This window comes from Dipodomys merriami, unplaced genomic scaffold (assembly GCF_024711535.1).
Source record: "Dipodomys merriami isolate MVZ:Mamm:240054 unplaced genomic scaffold, mDipMer1.0.p SCAF_11, whole genome shotgun sequence".
In the NCBI taxonomy this organism is placed as follows: domain Eukaryota; kingdom Metazoa; phylum Chordata; class Mammalia; order Rodentia; family Heteromyidae; genus Dipodomys; species Dipodomys merriami.
In genome coordinates, this window is record NW_027202382.1 from 30,477,614 (window position 1) to 30,501,708 (window position 24,095).

The 24,095-nt window shown below is 42.2% G+C and overlaps 1 protein-coding gene across 3 annotated transcripts in view; it reads right to left on the minus strand.

The window, feature by feature from the left end:
- Tnc (tenascin C) overlaps positions 1-24,095 on the minus strand; it is an 84,667-nt gene that overhangs the window by 56,297 nt on the left and 4,275 nt on the right. For all 3 annotated transcript variants that reach the window (XM_070012286.1, XM_070012277.1, XM_070012291.1), the window contains exons 2-4: positions 5,339-5,927; positions 1,241-2,650; positions 307-570 (exon numbers count right to left, since the gene is read on the minus strand). In XM_070012286.1, coding sequence (XP_069868387.1) covers positions 307-570; positions 1,241-2,650; positions 5,339-5,795 — 2,131 coding nt within the window. In that variant the 5' untranslated portion in view covers positions 5,796-5,927. The remainder of the gene's footprint in view (positions 1-306; positions 571-1,240; positions 2,651-5,338; positions 5,928-24,095) is intronic.

Consider the following 24,095-nt stretch of genomic DNA (forward strand, 5'->3'; position numbering starts at 1 on the left):
CATGCAGTTAACAGTGAGTTAATATTTGCAGAGTAGTGAAAACGAAGTCTGGTGCATGGCAGACACTTGGTTAAGTATTACCTGCCAATGTTAAAAGGGCACAAGGAAAGCAAAGAGGGAGATTAAGTAGAAAATTAGTTTCTTTAGGAAAATATTCAGTGGACTTAAGTCTGGTTCTAGGTTCTAAATTAAAATAACTACACATAGAACAATGGTAGGATTGAAGGAGTAAGGACTGGGGGGAGGCACACCGAAGGGGGGAGACAAAGCCAGATGAGCCCACCCAGAGGGGCTCTGCCCACTCACAAGTGGCCACCCTGGCACTGACAGGGATGCTCCTCTTGTTCTCCAGGATGGCAAACACACGGATGAAGTACTCCACACCGGGCTCCAGCTCCCGGATGGTGGTAGATGTCTGGTCCCCAGGCACACGGAACTGCATTTCCAGGCCATCGGCATGGGTAGGCGTGTACATGATAAGGTATTCGGTGACCCGCATCTCATTGTCCCAGGCCAGGTTTACAGTTTCCTCGGTCACTTCGGTCACTATAAGGTCTTTGGGAGGGGACACTGGCAGAAATAAAAAAGGACATCTGAGGTCAGCAGTGTGTCTTGTAGAATCTAGGTTTGCTTCCCTTGACCTGTCTTTTCACTGTCAGCATAGAGGTGTAAAGCTGTGTGCCCTGAAATCTTGTACCACTTTCTCTAAAATGCAGGCCGACTTCACTGAGGAGTCTGGCATAACCATCCATCCATTCATTCTTTCAATTCATTCATCCATTTACTTAATTCTGTGGGGGAGCTGGGGCTTGGATTCAAGACCTTACACTCTTGCATGGTTTCTAGTGTTCTACCTACTTGTACAACACCTCCCCTCTGGCTTTTTGCTGGTTCATGGGAGATTAGAATCTCAGAGTCTTTTTTTTTTTTTTTTTTGCCCTAGCTGGTTTGGAGCCATGATTCTCAGCTTTCAGCCTCCTGAGTAGCTAGGGTGACAGCAGTCAGCCACCATCAACAGGCTCTGATTCATCTTTCAGACCCATCAGTCCCTTGCTTTCAGGCCGGGGTTCCTGGGTCAGCAGTACGCCCTTCGTTCACCCTTTTCGGGCTCCACCCCCAGAGTTGTAACCCAGACGCAGGCCACCGCTACGGGGGGCACGTGCATCCTGACCCTGATTCCGTGTGTGGGCTGCGCCAGCCCGAAGTCTTCGCCCCGGGCCCGCGGGCCTCACATACTCACCCTCGGAGCAGTCCTCCCCGGCATAGCCCTCCTGGCAGATGCAGCGGCCGGACACACACTGCCCCAGGCCGTGACAGTCACTGGGGCAGGAGCGCTGCGCGCAGTCGGGGCCCGCGAAGCCCTCGTGGCAGGCGCACCGGCCGTCCACGCAGCGGCCCTGGCCGTGGCAGTCGCCGGGACACCTGCGCTCCTGGCAGTCTCGGCCCATGAAGCCCTCGTGGCAGACGCACTGGCCGTCCACGCAGCGGCCCTGGCCGTGGCAGTCGGCGGGGCAGGCGAGCTGCGCGCAGTCGGGGCCCGCGAAGCCCGGCTCGCACTCGCAGCGGCCGTCCACGCAGCGGCCGCGGAGGCTGCAGTCGCGCGGGCACCGGCGCTCCCGGCAGTCCTCGCCGGTGAAGCCGTCGTCGCAGACGCACATGCCGTTCACGCAGCGGCCGCGCCCGTGGCAGTCGCCGGGGCAGCTCATGTCGCCGCAGTCGAAGCCCTGGTAGCCCGGCTCGCACACGCAGCGGCCCTGGACGCAGCGGCCGCGGCCGTGGCAGTCGCCGGGGCAGCGCCGCTGGCCGCAGTCCTCGCCGGTGTAGCCCTCGTCGCACACGCACTGGCCGTCGGCGCAGCGGCCGCGCCCGCCGCAGCCCCGCGGGCACTGCCGCTCCCCGCAGTCGGGCCCCGCGAAGCCCGCGTCGCACTCGCAGCGCCCGGCCAGGCAGCGGCCGCGGTGGTGGCAGTCGGCCGGGCAGCGCCGCTCGGCGCAGTCCGGGCCCGCGAAGCCCTCGTCGCACACGCACTGGCCCTCGTGGCAGCGGCCCCGGCCGCGGCAGTCGTGGGGACAGGCGAGCTGGCCGCAGTCCTCGCCCGCGAAGCCCTCGTCGCAGTCGCAGGTGCCGTTGAGGCAGCGGCCGCGGTCGAAGCAGTCGTGCGGGCAGATGAGCTCGCCGCAGTCGTCGCCCGTGAAGCCCTCGTCGCACACGCACTCGTTCTCCACGCAGCGCCCGCGGCCGCGGCAGCCGTGGAGGCACAGGGGCTCGCGGCAGTCGGCGCCCGCGAAGCCCTCCCGGCACACGCACCGCCCGTCCACGCAGGTGCCGTGCTCCTCGCTGCAGGGCCCCGGGCAGACCTCCCGGCCGCAGTCGGGCCCCGTGTAGCCCTCGAAGCAGACGCAGGCGCCCTGCACGCAGCGGCCCTGGTCGTTGCAGTCGGAGGGACAGGCCGGCTCGCTGCAGTCGGCGCCCGCGAAGCCCGCGGCGCACACGCACTGCCCGTCCAGGCACTGGCCGCGCAGGCTGCAGTTGCCCGGGCACTCGGGCTCCGAGCAGTTGGGGCCTTTCCAGCCCGGTTCGCAAACACAGCCGCAGCCTTCCGTGCTGAAGTTGCCCCGGCCGCTGCAGAGAGGCCTGGAGTCCAGGCGGCCTGGCGGGCGGAAAGACAAGAGGAAGGGGAGCTGGCGTTAGACAGAGGGACTTCTCCAGACCGACCCACGGACGGACGGGAGCAGCCCCGAACTCAGATGGGATTCGTGTCCAGTGAGTGATACCAGGTGGGGAACCGAGAAACCCATCTTCCTCCGTGCACGTGTGTTTCCAGCCCTCCTAGGGGGTCTCAAGACTTCAGTGACTGAGTCGCTGACTTATGTAAGGCATTAAGTGAGGGCTGTTTGTCACTTTCCTGGTACCCAATCAGTTCCCACTAGGTGTCCAAGAAATAGGTGTGAGGTGGACTCAATTCTGTGTGTTGTCTCAATGGTACATTTGAGGTGGGATTTAGACTTAGGTCCTAAGTCAAGTAAGACTTGATAGCCTACTTCCTGGTGGGGGGGAGGGGAGGATTGGGGGGGAACACAGTGAGCAGGGTTAAATAAGGACATTGAGAGCTCACTTATAAGTTCCTTGTGATTTTAGCTGCTTTATCAAAGTTTTGTGTTTTGTTTTCTTTTTTTTGGGGGGGGGTGGTTAGCTCAGGTCAGTGTATGAATTTGGAAGATAACAGACTTTCTAATTTCCCATAGCTAAGGAATGGCTTTCTAATTCAGTCAGCTTTCACTCAGCCTCCAAAAACTTTTAAGCTTTTGTGTTTTCCCTTTTCACCTTCTGGAAGGCAGTAGTGGGGGGTCTGAGGAAGGCAGGTCAGGCCTGCATTTTGAATATGAGTAGTGGCTTAGTTCAAACATTCTTCTAACTGCCCTAGCTAATACTAAAGGCTCATATCTGCTTGGCTTGCTTGCTTGCCTGGTGATCTACCACTTGAGTCATTCCTCCAGCCTAAATTTTTGCTGGTTATTTATTTAGGAGATGAAGTTTTATGGATTTTTCTGCCCCTGCCCGCTCTGAACTGTGATCATCGAGATCTCAGCCGTTTGAGTAGCTAAGATGAAAGGCCTGAGCCACAGATACCCAGCAGCTTGGCTGAAGTTTTAAGAGTCACTGCTCTGAACTCAAGGAGAAAGATGTACAGTGACTTTCATATCTCTGCACCTAAACACATTTGTAGTGTGTGTTATCTCCTTCCTGACAGAGGGAAGGGATGACATATATATTCTTTTTAAGCTAATTTGAACAATGAGAATCTAAGAGGTGCTTTCCAATAATGTGGCTGCTGGACACACATGACTGATAAACATGGAAAATTGTGGCCCATCTGAGCTGAGATATTCTGTAAGCATAATATATGTGCATTATATATATATATATATATATATACTGTATATCAGATTTCAAAGATTTACCATGAAAATAAGCCACAAAACACTCTTTAACTAGTTTTATATTGATTCTAGTCTGAAAAAGAATGGATATTTTGGTTCTTGTGGGTTAAATACAATAGATGATCGAAATTAGTTTTACCTATTCCTTTTCACTTTTAAATGAGATTACTAGAAGATTTAAGATCACCTGTATGTTCACATCATATTTTAATCAGATAGTGCTTCTCTAAATAATTATTTCTGCCAACTCTGACATTTTGCCATGGAATTGGCAGAAAACTTTAAAACTTTTTCTTAGAAGCCCAGAACATGTCTTACACTTTTCTCCAGGTGGGGTAATTAGGTCTCAGAGTACTTTCTGGTAGTTTTGTTTTGTTTTGTTTTGTCCTGAGTGGTTGAACTAGGGATTTGAAGTTGTTGAAACAACGTCAGTTGTTTGTTATTTGAAATTGTTGTTGAAATTCCTGTAGGTCTATTGCCTTCTGCAATTGAAGATGAAGATAAAATTTTAGAGCAGCCACATTCTCTAATATGGGATACACATGGAGAGATGTGATTAAGAGTACAGGATAAGTTCTGAATGCATACAGGAGCATTCACTATCTCCATCTCTCCTTGTTTAGGTGTTGTCTTGTGCAATTTGGTTAACTTGTCTCAATTCTTAGCACTGTAGAGGGCTATCAAACATTATATTAAAGGGTAGTTGGAAAAATATAACAATATAGTAATACTTAGTAGACAAGAGGACTTAAGTCATGATGGTGGTTACCACCACCACCACCACCATCACCATCATCATTATTGCCACCACCTTTAGTGTTACGTTTGTTACATTAGAACATTTTTCAACTCCCACAGATTCAATACTACCCCAAGCAGCATTGTACATTTGTAAGACTAATGAGCATGGAACACTATGTTAAGACCTAAGTCAGCTCCTTACTATAGAACTGTGAAAAACATACCTTCCTTTCTGAGCCACAGTTTCCCCATTTGTGCAATGAGATGATGAGGCAATACCAGTGTCTTATTCAGAATGCCAATTTGGGACAGGAATTTTATGGTATGCTCATAGATACTGGGGTGGGGAACTAGTAGATCTTGTAGTAAATATGTTTTAGCAACATGGAATTGGAGTCAACTAGAATTTTATAAAGCAGATTTCTCAAAGGCCTAACAATTCTTCCAAGAAGCACTTGCCACCCTGACTCCTTTAGGAGTAAGAAAGAGATGGCTACATTCTCCACAGTTACATGACATTAAATATTTTTCTTTGTTTGATTTCCAATGAAGACCTTTCAAGAGGAGTCTGCCAAGAAACCACATTGGAAACAAGTGGGCTGATTGTATGGTGTCCATCATTTCTCCCATCTACCCAGGCTATGCCCAGGTCCTACCTTCTGCAGGCTGGAGACAACAGCCTGCTCCCATGGTGCACTGCTCTCTCAGGGAGGACACCAGGGCCTCTAGCTCCTCCAGTCTGCTCAGCAGATCCTTCACGTCTGGGGCAGCGGCGCAGCCGCAGGCCCGGCGGGGAATGTTGATGCGATGTGTGAACACGATTTGATTCTCTCCATCCACGGTGTGTTCTTGGAAACTTCCACTGGACTCTGAAGGTGCGAACAGGTCCTTTTCCCCACTGGCTGATTCCAGATCTACAGAACACTGTGACCCCACGGGTAGCTTGATGTTATAGACATGATTAAACACGACTGGCTGATTCTCCTCTGGCAAGGTGACATTCACCCCACTCTGTCGCTTGTGTCGGATGATTCTCTTCAGGACCCCACCTTCAGAAGGGAGGGCAAGCAATGCTAGCAAAATGCCTGACAGTAGCCGAGTCATGAATCCCATGATGGCAAAGGGATTGGCTAGGTGTGTGTCTCTGTGGTTCTAGGAGGTCTTACTCCCAGCAGAATTTGGGATTTCTAAGTCCTGAGTGGAATAGAAGCCAGTTGTCCTCAGTCTTCTTGTGAGAACAATTTTCTACAAGTAAACAAAGGAAAACAACAGACTTGTTAGTATCTACTACTATTGGAATTTGAATATTTACAATTCCAAGGGGAATTTGCCTTTATACTTCCTTTGTTTGAAACCTTTTGATGTTCCTTTATATATACTGCAACGAGGATACAAAATAGGTCTCTAAAAAAATTTTGTGAACTGAAAGGAATGATTTCATTCCCTGTGCAATTTCTATAAGGGGAAAAAGAAGGAGAAAAGTATAAAACATTGGAGTAAGATAGGCCTGCCTTCAAAAAAATTGTTAGTATGTGTTAATATATGTGATATACAGAAGGGTTATAGTGACGTAAGTCAGGTAATGAGTGCATTTCTTTTTGAACAATGTCAACCCTCACTCACTTTCTTCCAGTTTTTCCCTCCCAATGCTCCTCCAAGTTAAATAGTTCATTTTCAACATAGTATCTAGTGAGTAGCACTGCTGCATTTGTTCACCCTTTTTTCCACCATTTCTGTGCTCTCACTTTATCCTCCCCAAACAAAACTTACAAGAAAACTGTACAGAAAGCAAAAACAATGACAAAGGAGAGGGGGGAAAAAAGAGGGAGAAAAAAAGCAAACAAATAACAAAAACCTCTTGATTCAATTTCTTGGAGTTCATTTTATATGGTCATATGCATGTAGTAAGTGAGCCTTTGTTGTCCTCTCCTAAGAATAGCCTTCTTTGGTGTCACTGTGGGAATATCATGAATGTCCAAGTACATTTTTTTGTCTTTTACCATCTAATATGTTTACTTGTAGATTTATAGGCACATTTAGTTACAAGAAATGAGGGAAACAATGCAACCTATGTTTCTTTGGGTCTGGCTTACTATGCTTAATAGAATTTTCTTCAAGTCTTTCCATGTCCTTATGAATGGTACAATATCATTCTTTCTGATGGAAACATAGAATTCCATTGTGCATATATACCACATTTTCTTTATCCTTTCGTCCATTAAGGGGCATTTGGGTTGGATCCATATCTTGGTGGTTGTAAATAATGCTGCATGGAACATGGTTGTGCTAGTCGCTTCACTATGGGCCTGCCCTTTCATCTCAGGTCCAGTTCTGGGTCCATGGGCAAGTTATAGACCTCCTTTTTCTCACACCACATTTTACTTAGAGTGAAGATTATAATACTACTGCCAGGTTTTATCACTTATTTATGATTTCCTCCAATATTTACAACAGCCATGCCCTCTGAGTGAATTATATTGTTGTGAATTGTCTTGAGTAAATATTCTGTAAGTCCTAATATTTCTTATGACTGACTCTACCAAAAAAAATATTAACACTATCTGCTGCTTCTCTTCTGTTGTGAGAGGCAGAGAACAAGATAAAAGGCATCAAAAGCAAACTAGGTTTTCATCCTAGCTGAGCTTCTGTCTCTGCTCTTCATTTCCTTTCTCCTTGGTTCATATCTAGAACCTTCAAATGTCCAGGTTTACAAGAGCCTGGCAAAATGCTCCTGAACCTACTGTTTTAACCAAGATTCACTGCAACAGAGAGGGTGTCTATGGGCCTTCAGTTAAACAGTACTTCTAGAATTCCTACCAAGTTTTCCATTAGAGAGTTCTGTGGGTATTAGAAATAAGTAAGTGTTTACCCTTAGGGTCTTAACAATAGAATTCAAAAGAAAAATGGAATCATCTATTGAATATTTAGGGAACAGAGTTAGAAACAATGCAAAGGATCTGCATTATGGATATAGAATTGAACTGCTTATGGGGTTTGTAAAAAAAGGAATTGTCCTTATTGGAAAGGATAGAATTTCTGCTGAATCCACTAATCTCATGATGTCAGTGAGATAAATTAGATAAAAACAGTGCAGAGAACAAGAGTGGGTACCATGAAACAGTTCTGACTTTACAAAAGTGTCCTACTCACCTGTCTTGTGGTTATTCACCTATATGAGCAGAGGAAAGGTGAGATGTCAAAGGGACTTTGGAAACCATTGAGTGAGGATAGGAAGACATGGCTAAACTTGGTGGAGTTTTAATACTGAATAAAGTTGTGCTGTAGATGCATGGGTGAGTGATCTGTACACATCGTGACAAACTGGGATCCTTAGATTTCAGCTTTCTGAGTAACTACGAGGTATGAGCCATCAGTGTTCTCCTGACAAAGATCTTACAAAGCCATCCATTTGATCCCGAAGGATCACCACCTTGCCACATCTGGAGAGGGAATTGGCATGGAAAACTACAGGGCTCTGGAGACCTCTAGCTGTGCATTTAAGTAGGTTGTCTCTATATACATATCCCTACTGTACTTATACTGAGAACTAACCAACTATCTAAGCAATATCTATATAGATCATCTGCTCTATAGTTTAGGGAAAACAAAGCAAAGCAACAAAAACCCCTCTTTTTAGAATGCTTTCTTATTCAAATTTATTTCCTTAATAACTATCCCATATATCTGTGATATAGCTAAAGCTACTGGATGAAGATTATTATGAAGGAGAGTTTGTACATTTTCTTCTTGAAAGCCAATGCCATTTATCTTACTTGTTTAGTGGACAACTATTTATCGATTGCATGCTCTATTAGAATGAATGTTTGCTTTAACTCTCTTTGCCTTCACAAAGTGCTTCTTTCCCCCTACCTTTTCTCATTCACTATTAGCTCTTAAAAAAAAAATCTTTGCTGAGGAAGGGCCATGGACCAAGCTTGGAAGGAATGCTCTAGGATGGACTTTTACCTAATACTTGTCTGTGTATGTTGCTAAATGACTTAGATTTCCATCTAAAAAGCCACTGGAGCTGTTTTCTGAGACGCCAGGACAAAACATGTAGTGTAATAATGAGAAGATAGTGGCAGAGTAGGGAGTTTTCAGTGTTTACTTAAGAAATGTATGCAGACACAGCCAAATACCCTATTGCTTAAAGGAAGGAAAGGCAAATCTGGAAAGCCCACTGGCACATACTGCTCGTGAGACCTGTCAGACCTTCAGTATTGTGGAAAAATGCCTAAACTTTACAATTAGACACATCTGGGTTCAAATGCCATTCCTTGGATCTGTACCTTTGGCAAACTACTACCTATCCTGATGCCATTTCTAAAGCCATTACCAATAGAATTGAGGAAGATCTGTGGATAGAGTACACAGACTGGTGTCAAACTCAGAGTAAGTACTAGGTAAACACTAGCTGCCATATTGTTGCACTCCTGAGAAAAGAACCTAGCAACAATCTGTGCTCATCTCCTTTTCCTTAAGCTGGAATTGGATTTCTCCTTTGGAATCCAGTCCACGGTTCAGCAGTATCTCGGACCTAGATCACAAGAGCTGCAGCAATCTCTGATGGATGACGAGGTAAACCTTGTGATGATCCATTTACGTGGAATAGAAATATTTATTCCAGAGAGGAGGGAGCAAATAATGACTTTTAAGAATGCAAAATAGTCTCCACATAGACAACTGGCTAACTTATATCTCCTGTGAGGTCAAACTGAAGGAAAAGTACTTGAGATTGTTGTTTGGGAGATTCCAGTGAGACACGAAGAATCAGGCTCCCTTGAAAGTACCTGATGATTCTTATCTTTCTAGGAAGTGATCAGTAAGGAAAGGTTTGGGGAGGAAAGCCTGTAGACCTGTGCTTGTGAGTCCTATAGCTGAGAAAGCCAACGTTGGGGAGGGGAGGGGGGCAAGGCCACTGGGTAGAATTCTTAAGGAAGTAGACTTTTGCTTGTCTCTGTAGCTTCCAAGTACAAAGTAAGGGCCACTGGATGGGTATATTGGGGAGATTTGTCACAGGATGGCAGTTTTTAGCACCCCAGGAGCAAGATCTTCCTACATGAGTGATTTGGTAGCTAACCTTTTGAAGTCAGCATGGAATACACTTATGGTTATTTTTAGACATCTCGCCACAGGACAAAGACCATCACTAGAAGCAGGAATCAACATGCTTAAATTTTTCCCTGGTCACAGCTGGAGAATAAACAATAAAGCTGTCATTTTTTTTTTAAATTTAGATAAAAGAAAACCCTCCCAACTGGCTAGAGAGGCACATTTCAGACTTAGTAATGACTTCATATTGAGCAGCTCACAGCGTATATTTATCTTGTTGACCTAGGTATAATGTGAAACATTCCAGGTTTGCAGAGGCAAGCGTGACCCCTTCAGCTTAGAATATGCAGATGACTTTGTTTCCACTTCATCTTGGTCACGTGTGAGGCAGCTTGCACCAAACTTTTCTCGCTGACAAACAAGAGAATTTTATTGTGCCCAGTCAGTCATGGGTGTTCTTAAATGTTCTAGAAATTCTTCACCCCTTGTCCTTCCCAACCTCCATAAATTCCTACTTGGAATGTGTCAGGAAGAACCAGGAGCCAGGAAACAGCCTGAAGTGTGGATTTTTTTTTTTTTCTGAGGACATCTGATCCCTACACTTGAATGAGTCCAGTACAACCTGGATCTTAAAAGAATGGAGAAAATTCAAACCAAAGATCCTCTGAGCCCTGAGGGTTTGAATGACAACACCAAAAAACAGTTAACCATTTAGTTATTAGCAAGATGCCAAAACGGCACCCAGTTACCAAGGTTAGTGGATCCAGCAATTGTCCCTGCAGATTAAACTAACTTCTTTCCTTCCTTCCTTCTTTCCTTTCTTTGCTTTTTTTTTTTTTCCGTGTGATACATAGTTTCACTATGTAGCCTAGGGCTGGCCTTAAATTTTTGATCTTCCTGCTTCCACCTCCTGACTTCTGGGATTATAGGTAGGTATCACCACACCTGACTTTAATTCAGTTAAATGATTAATCCTTGAATTTCACAGAGATTAACTGAATGAGTAAATAGTCTATGGGGTATCCCCAGCAAGAGTGGAGGTGGTGGGGTGTTTCAGAGACCCATAATGGACAGGTCTGTTTTGTTCTCAATGAGTTCACTTTGCAGTAAATATGACAGATGTATAAACAGATCCTGATTGGAAAGAGTGATAAATGCCAAATTGGAAAAAAATATTTGCTCTAGAATCAGCTAAAGACTATTAAATCTTGGCTCTGCTACTTGCTTGTAATTCAGAGTATGCAGACTTGCAATTTCAGTTTATGCTAATTGTTTGGCATTTATGTTTCTTTTTTCAAATCTTATTGCTATTATAAAGTTGATCTACAGAGATGTTATAGTTACATAAGTCAGGTAAAGAGGACATTTCTTTTTGGACAATGTCATCCCTTTCTCTCCCAATGACATTTGCATTTCCTTACATTTATTTTCTGCTTATGTCTTTCTATTATTTATTTTATATTAACTTTTTAGTATCTTTAAGTAGTTGTACAAAGGGGTTTCAATTCCACATGCTAGCTTACCAGTACAATGCATCTTGATTAAAACATTAAACATAAATCTACCCTATGATCTATAATACCATTCTTGGGCAATTATGCAAAAGATTACATGTCAGGATACAGTAAAGGCACTTTGTACACTCATGTTTCTTACTGCACTATTCACCATAGCTAAGTTATGGATATGGTCCAGGTGCCCTACAATTGTTGAGTAGATCAAGAAAATGGTATAGCTGTACCAATATCTATCTATCTATCTATCTATCTATCTATCTATCTATCTATCTATCTATCTATCTATCTATCTATCTATCTATCTATCCATCTCCTTCTGTGTAACGTTATGTTTTTAGGGACTCTATGATGTTATCTAGTAGCTATGGTATTGGATGTATAACATTGCTTCAATCTCTCAATTTTCTTTTCTGTAAAGTGGCAATAGTAATATTAACTACACAATAAATATCTTTAAACTGCAAATGAGATACTGCATGCAAAATAGTGCTAACACAAGGAAGAAGGTCTTGGTACTAGTGTGCATAGTGTGCAGGATCTGAGTGTACCTTTGTCGGGGGGAAGTGAGTAACAGAAGACTGGTTTTTGGTAGATGAGAGATTCATAAGAGAACTTTTGAGTAGCTTCATCCTCACTAAATGTCCAATCATAAAGAAAAAAAGTGTTTCAGAGAGTTCAGGATGAGGGAATACTCTAAAATCCTTAGGAGAATAAAAGGCTAGAACTCCAGCCCTGAGTTTACTGTTACTCTGTCTTGTCTAACTCAGTAGCTGATGAATCACTGAATAAGCTGGGGTGGGGTTCTTTTCTGGGAGGTCAGGACCCTTGCCAAAGTTTCTCAAAGTCTTGCTGCTGTTGGGATGGCTGTCCATGCTGCTGAGCCAGGGCTTCCTCTACAACAGCCTGCCTGTGGTTTAGTCTTTCAAGACTGTGTTCCTAATGGGAAACACTTGGCTTTCCACATACATGGACAGAAATCAGATTATAGAATCAAACTTATGCTTGAGCAGTAGAGGATCACTGAGTCCAGCCATGATAAATGTCATCGACACATATCATTCTGGTGCAGATGGCAGACATTGCTAATCAATACCAACCCATTTCTGTGGAATGATACTGCTTTGGTCATTCTGGGAAGCCACCTCCAACTAGATAGATGCATTATATGAAAATGTACTAATATGAAAATTTAATAATATAAAAATTATTTCCCCATTGCCTCTACTTATTGGAGAGAAATTGAACTGAAATACCCCCTCAGACAGACTACCCAGAAAATGATTAGCAAAGCTGATGTTAAAGCACAGAGTTACTGCTTCCTGGTCAATTTGCATCTCTTTCTCTAGACTATTGGGAGATCTTTAAACGGAAGTACTTATGTCCAGCATTGTGACTGTAGTCAATATCATTCTATTGTATATTTGCAATTTGCTAAGAAATATACAATAGAACAAATGAAATTGGATATCATGCACAAGTGTAAAAGTAACTCTGAACTGATGGCTTTGTGAATTTTCTGTTTTACAGTGTATAAATTATCATGTCATATGTCTTTCTTCACTTGTACCTCAGGGAAACTGAAAAAATAAAAACAGAGTTCTTATGACATTTCCCTTAACCACATTCTGAAATCATTCTAAGGAAATAACAGCAGGGAGAATCTGAAGAGTATATGTGATATGAGATTTCTGGACTTTATGGTTCTATAGACTTTTTTCACCTATGCATTTATCCACCCCCACCCCAGCATCCTTCATCCCATTCATCCATCCATCCATCCAACATCCCATCTTTTCAGTACCTATGGATCAAAGACCTACTACGTGCTGTGCCATGAGTTAAGCCAAGACAAAAGAGACAAACACATTCTCTATAATAATAAGGCTTACGGAACTCCTCCTGAAGGGTCACAAAATGCAATTGCTTTTCATTCATGTATTGTGGATTCGACATTTGTGGCACCCTAAAGTGCCACTACAGACTGGAAACATGGTATATACTTCTGAGCTAACAGCCAGAGTGCATCTGTTAATATTCTTTATCTGAGACATTATATTTGGATACCTAATATCAAATACTATCTATAACATAGTAAACCCCAATTTTAGGATATCTTTGGTTCTTGTGATTTGGCAACATTTCTCTTGAAATTAATTTTGTATTTCACTTGAGACCCAAGGCAACTAGCCAACATTAAGCACAAAACTTCCCAAATATGTAATGTGTCTTTTGTAAGTTGTTTAGTGCAAACATTGCTAGTGTACTGTGTGTTCCTCCCTTTCTTTGGACAGAAGTTTAATTAGCACCCAAATTAAATCCACACATCTTAATACATAAAATATTTTCATCTAGACACAATAATGAGATTCATATTTGTGGCTTAGTATACCTAAGGAATGTTCAGATGAAATATGACTAGGTCTATTGATACATTCAGGCCACAAACTACTCTGGTATGGTCTGGTTTCAATTTTTTAAATAAAACTTCAACAGAGCACTTGCTTTCAGTCTTCTATTTCTTGCCTAGACAGAAAAGAAAACAAAAAATGTGGCTCTAACAGGTAACACTATAGATTCCTGTAAAATTCTGGAAAATTATTTCAAAAATAGATTTAAATCCACTCCCCAGTGGAACAATTACCTCCTCTATTTTGTCCTTCATCCAAACTTTTAAGAAATACACTTGGCTGTTTCACAGGCATTGGAAATTGGGTTGTCAAATTTTGGAGCCCATGTTAAGAAATTAAAAAAGATTTATCTAGGAAGGACAGGTTACAGACCCAACTGAGCAGATGAACAGGGGCTTGTGACTCTAGGCAGAAGTATTTGGCATAGCACGACTAGAAAGGTTTGGTAATCTCCTCTGACCCAATGTGTTGATATTTAAATGAATGGAATTTTGCTTAACTGAGGTTTGTGTCAGTGAGCCAGATGGAACCTTTGACCATCCTCAAAGTCTGTAAAAAAACAAGATCAATCAAGTTCTATATGCCTTGATAGAAGATGACTCTTAAGTGAAAAAAGTTCTCAAGCACTCTCAATAGGAAACTGGATTCTCAAGGAAATTTAAGCCCACTCCAGCAATGAATTTGTGTGGCCCAAGGCAAGGCAAATGTTTTAGTGTCTACTTTCCCTTCCTCTAAATGGAACCATTTCAAGGCTACAAGAACTTAACACAATTGAACATATCTGTGCTTGGTGTATCTCACATGGATTACTTTTTTTTAAATGTTATTGTTATGTAGTTCTACAAAGGAGTTTCTATATCCTCAACACACCTTTGAAGTATCTACCTTTTGTTTTTTAACTTGCAGACAAGATAACAGGCTCACATATACCAGGTCACACAGCCATGGGGGGGGGGGGCGAGATGGGAATTGAATTCTGACTTAGGAGTCCCAGGCAGTGTTTTTAGCTATCAGTTTTGAGCCAGTGTTTTAATGATGTCCATGGGTTGGTGTGACTATGTTCAAAGGACTAACTTCAAAAGGACCCAGTGTTTGGGGACCCCAATAACTGAGGGCGGTGGAAAATCTTCAGGAATCTGAACGAGTGCCTGAAAAATAGAGCTATGTCTAACTTTTGATTTGGGCTCAAGTAACTATAAGCAGCTTTTCCTAAAGTAGAATTTATAGCATGTTGAGAGGTATTAGTACAGAGCAAAAGAGATTTCCCAATTAAACATGTTTGGAAAATACTATTTTTAAATCAAATGTTATTTTAAGCCAAATTACCCAGCTTATTATTGTTAGTATTTTTTAACTTCAGGATTTTCCAGAGTCTTTTATGTGTTCATGGGACTCTTCCAGAATGGGAAAGTTTACAGAGTGTTTCCCAAACGTTCTTGGTTCTTCTCTTTGAAGTACGTCAGAGGATGAGATTTCATGACACATAATGGGGACAAATGGGGGGACAGAGCAAATACTAGAACATTTTCTCCTCCCTCAGTCATATATTAATAGAGATGATGATAATACTGACTCTGACCCTTCTGTGAAAACATGTAAAGCTCCAGAATGGAAGACCGACCTCAAGCAGTTTAAATCAAGAGGGAAACAAACATGTTAATATTTATTGTGTGCCTGGTGTTTTCCAGGCACCATTTAATCTTGAATTCAGTGTCTTGAACTTTTACTTGACTCTCTACCACTTGAGACACACTTCCACTTGCACTGGAGATAGTGTGTCATGGACTGTTCTGCCTGGGCTGGCTTCTAACTGTGATCCTCAGCCTTCTGAATAGGTATGATTACAAGCATGAGCCAGCAGCTCCCTGTCTCATGTGACCTTTTGAAGAATGATTCATTGTTCAATTTTTTAAAAATTAACATTTAGGAAGTAGCACTGTGGCTCAAGTGGTAGAGCCCTTGCATTGAGCTAAAAAAGCTCAGGGACAGCACCCAGGCCCAAAGTTCAAGCTCCATGACCATTAACATTTATATAATAAATCTGAGAAGGAAATTCTAATTCATTAATATAGATAGAGGTATTGGATTCCTAAAACAAAAAAATGGAGGTGTGCCTGGGGAACTGGGGTGCATACACTAATAGCATGTACTAACAGTTCAAAGGGAGGATATCCTTTGTGTGTGTGTGTTTGTGTGTGTGTATGGAATGTAATATACATTATTATATAAGGAGGTGCATATATTTTGAACATGTTCACCTGTCAGTTTTTAACTGAAGGGGTGGGCACAAAACCAGTTGAACTATAATATCTGAGTTCAGGTTATTTCTTAAAAGCCTGTACAGAAAATCCTGCACTCTTTCAGTCTGGCCTGGAGAGAACATTAGTAAGTGAGAGGGAGAAAAAGTGAGAAGTAGCAGACAGGAGAGTTTAAAAACCTATCATTGCTGGAAAATTGGACCTAACACTATATATTAACTAAAAATAAGTATGGCTTCTAAGAAATTATTCAAGGCCTGAGAGTATTTCAGAAGGAAGAAAATGATGATTTTCACTTCTGAAAGTGTAGACTTACAGGTTAAAAACAACTGAAGTAAGGAAAAGGGAGAAGCTCCTTCTAGACAGGATTACTTAATCTGGTATAATGGCAGGGAATTAAGAAATGTAGTTTGAGAGAGATAAAAATCAAGGAAACATGAGGCAAATAGAGGATGAGTCAGACAATTGACTCCCTGTTAGCACTCTTCCAAGCTGCCTTCAGGTAAGGAGTTTGGTGTGTGTTTGGAGGAAAGACTTAGAAGAAGAACCTTTATTTCTGTCTCAATCTCTTGATGTATGTATGGATAATACACATGTTACAAAGTTATGGCTACTAGAAGATTTGTATAAAAATGTAATGTGATCATTGACAAGGGTCAGTCAGCATTTCCCCAGATATGTTAAATACTAAATTATAGTCAGATACCTCATCCCAATAATTCAACTCTACTATTGCGGAGAAAGCAGCTATAGAAAAATGTGAAAATGAATGAGCCATAACTGTGTTTGGATAAAACTTTATGTATAAAAATAGGTTGCCACCTCATAGTTTGCAGACTGTTGCTGGGGTAGAGTAATAACTCAATGAATGATAGCTACTATGATAAACCAAAAAACAGATCGAACTGGACAGGAATGAATATCATTTTGTTGAGTGCCAAATATACATTTGTGTTATGCCAGAATTCATACTAAATGCTTGTAATACTGGTTGTTATGAGAACCTAGTGAAATCAGTATGTCTGTTTGGAAATGAAATTGAGACTCAGACTGGCTTCACAGACATGATCTGTTTTTGAACCCTGACTTGTTGCTCTCAGATTTGAGGTTTCAACTGCATTGAGCAACACTGGGCTGACTCCTCAAGCAACTTGTTTTAGTCCATAAAGGCAGAGTTCACAGTCCAAGGGTATTCCTTCACCTTCCACTTAGACCTTCAGCAACTCTTTGGTGGCAGTCCACAAGTAAGCATCAAAATATTTGACCTTTGTCTTTCTCCTAGAGTTTCTGGCTAGATCTGCTGGATCTTCAGCTTTCTCATTTCCTCTTGGAAGAACACTTAAGCCAAGGTGTACTGTTTTGCAAATGCTTATTAGCTGCTGGGCACATGTTGCCAAGTTCCCTTTGGCCTAGAAGAGGTTCCAGAATCTGCTGAGGCCTGGCTGTGCTCATAGGTTATGTTAGCCAACAAGAATTGCTAATTAGGATGACACTCTACATGTCTCTACCTCTCGAGTTAAGGCTCCTGCCCTGGGCATGTCTGTTTTAGCCCAAGTAGCTTGGTTTGTTTGGCTTTTTACTGTGGATTTAGATGAATGAGTACAAATTTTACAGTTCCTGTAAATGTGTGAAGCCTGGTACTCCAGGCAGTTTCTCAAAATATGGCCTGAGATGTTTTGAGGGTCGATCTTGTCTGGAAATGTGCAATTGTGATCAAATCAGTTTGGGGATACTGGGTTCACCAAAGTTGGAATTATTAATTGTCACAGGATTTCTCCAATCATGCATTCTGCTGCCCCCCATTAGCTTTTCTTTTCTTCTTTCTTTCTTTCTTTTGTGAGCGAGTGTGTGTGTGTGTATGTGTGTGTGAGTGTGCGCGTGCACACACGCTCATGCAGGTTCTGGGGCTTAAACTCAGAGCCTTGAGTTATCCCTGATCTTTTTCAGCCAAGGGTAGTGCTCTACCACTTGAGCCAGACCTCCATTTGTGGCTTTTTGCTGGCTAATTGGAGATAAGAGTCCCATAGACTTTTTTTTTGCCTGTGATGACTTTGAACCTGGATCCTCAGATCTCAGCCTTCTAAGTAATTAGGATTACAGGTGTGAGCCACAGGTAATAAAACTCTAGTCACTTCCTACAGAGCTTGTACTCTCCACAGTTGATTCAGTTGTCTGCTCAGAAAACCCCTCCCCCATTCTACCCTGTCTGTAAAAGCACCTCTTTCGCCAGTCTTCGGATGTTCTCTTGTATTTCGTTTTAGCCAATATCCCCATATCACACTGTACTATAAGGTTTTGCTCCATTTTCTTGTCTATTTTTACCTTATGCTATGGTCCCAATATTTGTGTACATCTCCAAATTCCTGTGCTGCAGTCTAATTACTCGCATGAAAATACTAGATTGTAGGCCTCTTGGAATCAGTGGGTAATGGGAACAAAGACCTCTGTGAATGGATTCAGTGTATTAAGAGGCTCTCTGGGAGAGGTACCAGGGAACTCCCTTGTTGTCCCCCTCCCCTGCTGGAGAAGATGCAGTTCAGTGAACCCAGAAGTAGGGCTTCTCCAGATACCAAATAGGCTGGTACTTTATGACTAGACTTCCAGCACTCAGACTATGAGATATGGGGTTCTAAGCTGTCCAGTGTATATTTTGTTATAGCAGCACATATAGCACATTTCAAGTACATTTCAACATAATATAAACTCTATATTAAAGAACCTTGCCTATCTTGTGTTCTACTGTATGATCAGCTACCCACTGGATTAACACTTGAACTGTGACTTTGTAAGAACATCAGCATTGTCAAGTGGAAATAGAACACCAATCCTGAATGTCAGGATCCATGTTAAACAAAGTACTTGGCACCAGGTCATTTAATCATCATTGTGACCTTTGGAAGTAGGTGCTATTGTTTTTTTGAGATGGATGAAGAAAATGAAACTTAGAGGAGGTGACTAATTTGATCAGGATCACTTACACAAACACATCTGTTTGGAACCCAGAGCTTTCTGATGCCAGAGCCATAAATCTTAGCTAATATTCATTCCTTCCCCTGGGCTGTAAATTTCTCCATGTCTGAAGATACAGAGTTCTTTGTTTCCATCTCTTTCCTTGTGCTCATCCATTACTCCCACTAGCTCTTGATTAATCCTTGGTTATAACCTCCAGATTTCCAACCATTTCTTGTGACTCAGCCTCACATCCCCAGACAGACCTTCTCTGTCCTTGGTACTGGATTTTTGTGTTTTTTTTATTTTTAATTCCAAGCAAAGTGTGCTATTATTTGGGGGCACCTCTGAAAGCAAGCCCATTGTGTAGTCTGTGCCCTGGTACAGTTTCCTGTCCTCAGGAGGCAATAACTTCTTCCTGACAATGTTGCACCACCATTTCATATTGCTTTCCAAGTTCAGAAAGTGCTTTCTAAACAAGCACTGGTGAGAAAGGAGATGTCTAAATCTGGATCATAGACACCCTTTTCAGTTATTGAAGATTAAATGTGTTCAAGTTGTGCTGAGTATCAGATAAAGTGGAGAAAATTTTCCTTTTAAGAAGTAGGAAGGGGAATGAGAGTGATGAAGGGCTGTGTCTGATGAAGGTACATTATATCCAAACGTGGATCTGTCAAATGTAACTCCCTTGCACAACTAATTGATGCTAAGAAAAATTGTGAAAAGAATAAGAATTGGATTGACCTGTGAGTGGACAGCTGATTCCAGGATAATAAGGGAAGATGATAGAGAGGATCATGTGGTACTACGGGATGATGGGAGAGGAGCAGCTAATATACTCGAAGGGGATGGTCCCTAGACTGAAATGTGAAGGGCAAATATGAGTAGATGAAAAACGCAAGGGAAGATACTCTATGGAAGAATTTTTTACGCATAAAAAAAACTAAAGGAAACATGATTGTAGTTGAAGTGCAGGCTCTGTTCGGATGCAAGCAGCCAGATTATGAAACTCGTTGAAAGCTAGCTAGGGGATACAAACTAAAAACCCAGAGGAAATCTTCAGGCTTAGGAATACTGACACTTATCACCCAAGTGTGAGTGATGTATTGAATAAGAAATTAGTATGATGGGCCCAAAGATGTCGCTGTTAAGAGCATGCCAAGGAGTGAACGTGGAGGTTACTAGTGAAGCTGGTAGAAAAGTAGCAAACTGCTTTCCTTATCAAGGCAAGGTATTATCTATGTTATGGAGAATGGAAAAGGAAAAAGAATCACAGGCTTTTGTCTTCATTTGTTTGTGGGAAGGAATAAGTTGGCAAGAAGGCTAGTAGATGAGTTTCAATTTGGTCATCTTCAATGACTTGTGTTTAAATGAAATACAAAGTCGTCCGAGCCATTGCCTTGGACGATGCTGTCCTAGGGTGATAGTCAGAAGAATGTAGGGCTGTCCAGTGAACTCTGACATCCAAGATAAATCACTTGGCTCTCTTTTATATTCAGATAGGGAGGTTAAATGAGAAAGAGTCTATCTTGGTTGCTGCCCTAATAGAATTGGTTACATGTCCAAGAAAAGCATGTCAATGTAGGAGTTGCCAAGAAAAAGTACCGCTGGGGTGTTGGAGGCTGTGACAGGAAGACTCAGGGACTCCTATTGAAACTGCAACCCCCAGACTAGGGTACTTACCTTCCCTTGATTGTAATATGGGCCTATTGACTTCCCTCTAGCCAACAACCTGTGACTAAAATAGTAGATACCCATGATTAGCTGTAAAATGTGGTGATGTCCCTTTCTCTCTTGTTAGCTTTGATGAAATGAATGTTCTTGATGAAAAGGTCAGGTTACAAGGGACTGAAGGTAGCTCTAGAACAACAGCCAGTAAGGAACTAAGACTCTCATTCCTACATTCTCTGAGAAACTGAGTCCAGCCATCATTCAACCACCAACCACATATATAAAGTTGACCATTCTCAAGGCTGACCATTCCCTAGTACCTGAGCTCAGTGCAACACTATGACAATAGCCTAAAGCAGCCAATTCTGTTCACTGTGACTCAGTTCTTGACCTGTAAATGCATGCATCTTAAGTCACTTTTATGATAATTGGTTATGCACTAAAACATACTTTATTTAAACATTACTTGTTATTTTAGAGAATAAGAATATGCATTCATTTCCTTTTGCTTTCCCTTCTCCCCTTTTCTCCCCGTATCACTTGCCTTACCCGATTCCTCTTTCCCTTCCCTTCTGTGGGCTTTGAATCAGGATTCTCCAGATTGCTGCCTCCTGAGTAGCTAGGATTATAGGCATGAGCCACCAATGCCCAGTCTTTTGTTTTTATTTTTTAGGAGAACATATTAATTTTTCAGTTTTTATATTATCCCTGGATTCCCAAAGCAAGAGTCAGAAGACCTAGAATTCCATCCTCATCCTGCTGCCAACTGGCAAGAGATCTTAAGGAAAAAATCTTTCCCTTCTTCACATCTCAGTTTCACCTTCTTTAAAATGAGGATGTCAAACTAGGCCAGCAACTTGTACGGTTGTTGTTTTTCTTTATTAACCACAAAATCTGTTCACCAAATCAAGTGAAACCTCATATGGAAGTTCCATTAGAAAACATAGTAGTGGATGGGCTTTGGTTGCACTAGCTTGAATGGAACCCCAGCTTAATTTCTCCATCTCTCCATGGCAGCCTTTAACTCACCTCTATAGGCTTTTACAACTCCAGTCTGAAACCTTCTTGCCTGGAGGCTGCTTATGAACCCTTCTGGCTTCAGACTTCTAGAAGTTGTAAGGAATGACTTGTTTCCTTCCTTCCTCCTTCTTTCTTTCCTTTCTCTTTCCTTCCTTCCTTCCTTCCTTCCTTTTTTCCTTCCTTCTTTTTCTCTTCTTTTCCTCTGATTATCTCTCTCCTTCCCTCTCTCTCTCTCTTTTAAATAAGTTTTTTATTGTGAAAATATTGTACAGAGAGGTTACAGTTACATGAACAAGGTAATGAGTACATTTCTTATCTAGGGTTGTTGCCTCCTCCTTTGTTTTTCCCCTACCATCCTGTCCCTCCCATCTCTTCAACATCTCTCAGTAAGCAGGAGCACTCTTCTGTCATGTCTCTTCATCAAACTGCCAATGCATGATCATCCACAGTCCAGGATATGTCAGAGACTGGCGATCAAGCTGATGGTGCACCTGTCCTCTGCTAGGCATAGTTTTAGTTGGCCAAGCTTTTTAGCAGATGGGCTTCCTCCATTTCCCCAAACTCCTTAGACATTTGCCTCTACTATTTATTTTCTGTTTTCATCTCCCTAGTGGAAAATCATGGCCTCATTATCTGAACATGCTCATCTCTGCTTAAAAAGTATCTTTACTATTATTCTTCATCTTGGTGCTCACACTATGCAGAATATTTATGAGAGACTTTAGCTGGCAGGGGGTCTAGTGGGGCTTTAGGCTGTCTTATTTGGCAATGGTATATCTGCTTCTGCAGGTGAAGTGGTATGTATTTCATTTCATACCTGACAAATCTCCCACGCATTGTGTTACATCAGTGTATATGCATTGGAAACCAGTGGTGGAAACCAGTGTTTCCTTGCATTGTATCTCAAGGCTTAAGAGTTTTGAGTAAGCTATTCAATATCTTTCACTCAGTGTTCAGTCTCTGCCATCTTTCTAACCTGCTAGATATGATTTTATCCCTCTATACAATTGATGGGTGATGACATTTGAACTCTTCAGCTCCTCCAAAGTATTTGTCTCACACCCCCCCCCATTGGTAATTAATTCCTTACTGATTTAAGCCTTCCCTCTCTCTGTACCTGTTAATCTTTTAAATTACAGATTCTTCTTTAGCAAATAGCCTATGGTCTCTAACCTGTTTTTTTAGAAAAAGAATTAAAAAATGATCATTGAAAATGGTAATAATTCCTTAGCATTAATATGGCACAATGAGAAAAACACAGTTCTGGGTATCAAGCTTGGGGAAGAACCCTAGGGCCACTTTCTATGTTGTGCAAGTGACCACCTTTCTAGGCCTTTGTTTCCTTACCTGTAAACTAGCTATATACTTGCTGACAGCACTTGAGAGTGATGCTCAGAAAAGTTACTCTCTGAATGTATAAATCTCTGAGTCTCCTACATGTTAAAAATGTATCCTGCCTGGGAAGATCTGCATAGATCATCAAACAGAGTCACAAAGAGGTGCAAATAGTAATTTTAGAAGAGCGCCATCTTGTGTTGCTGTTCCATCACCCTTGAGGACAGCAGGGTCTCTCATCTACAGTAAATTCTGAGGGTCTGATACCCACCAGCAGGTTGCTAGGCTTTGGGGAGAGGCAGCTCCACAGACATGAGGAGGAGACTATGGACTCTATCAGCCCAGGTTTTGTGTATTTCAGCAGGGAGGGGCATAGATATTGGAAATTGTGTGTGGATGAAATACAGTATAAGGCCTGTGGAGTACTCAGGGAATGCTGGCTTTAGCATCATCCTCTGTTTCTCCTACAAAAATACTTTGAACCTGGTCATATACAAGCTAGTAGAAGCCACTTCACCTCTTTTAGAGCAAGAGGTGATCAGTGGTTAATTGCGAAGCAAAGCTGCCTACTTGCTGAGCTTATGAAACACTTCTGGCTTTTGGCATAAGGTGTTTGAGAAGGATCAACCAAAGTTATTTGAGTTACAAATGCTACAAAATAAGGACTGTGAACCTGAGGAAATTTCAAAAACCTGCCAAGACTTGACATGAAATATGTGTGTCTATGTATATATATATATATATGTATATGTATGCATGCATACATACATATACATATTTCCACTCACAGGTAAAATTTGCATTTTCAACCTGCATTCAACACGAACTTGATGATGTTGTTTTTTTTTTTTTCTGTGATGGAGGGTCAGAGAGAGCAGTGGTAGTATTGAACAGTAGGCTGTTGTGGAGGAAACATGAAATGAAGGGGAGGAAATGAAAAAAGCCTTCCTAGGTGAAGGCATACTGAACAACTGTGATCACCAGAATTAGATTCAGATATATATGTAGATTTTTCTCCTCTATAAAGAAGTCACAAGCTATATATGGCCCCTTACAAGTCTATACCGGCTTGTGTTTTGTCTTGCCACACTTTGAGGGGATTTTCCTTCTTGGATGGAATCCTCCATCTAAAATTTCCCACATGTTGAAGGTGTTCACACTGGCCCAGGATGAAATTCAAGGGGATTCCCAATGATCTTCTCA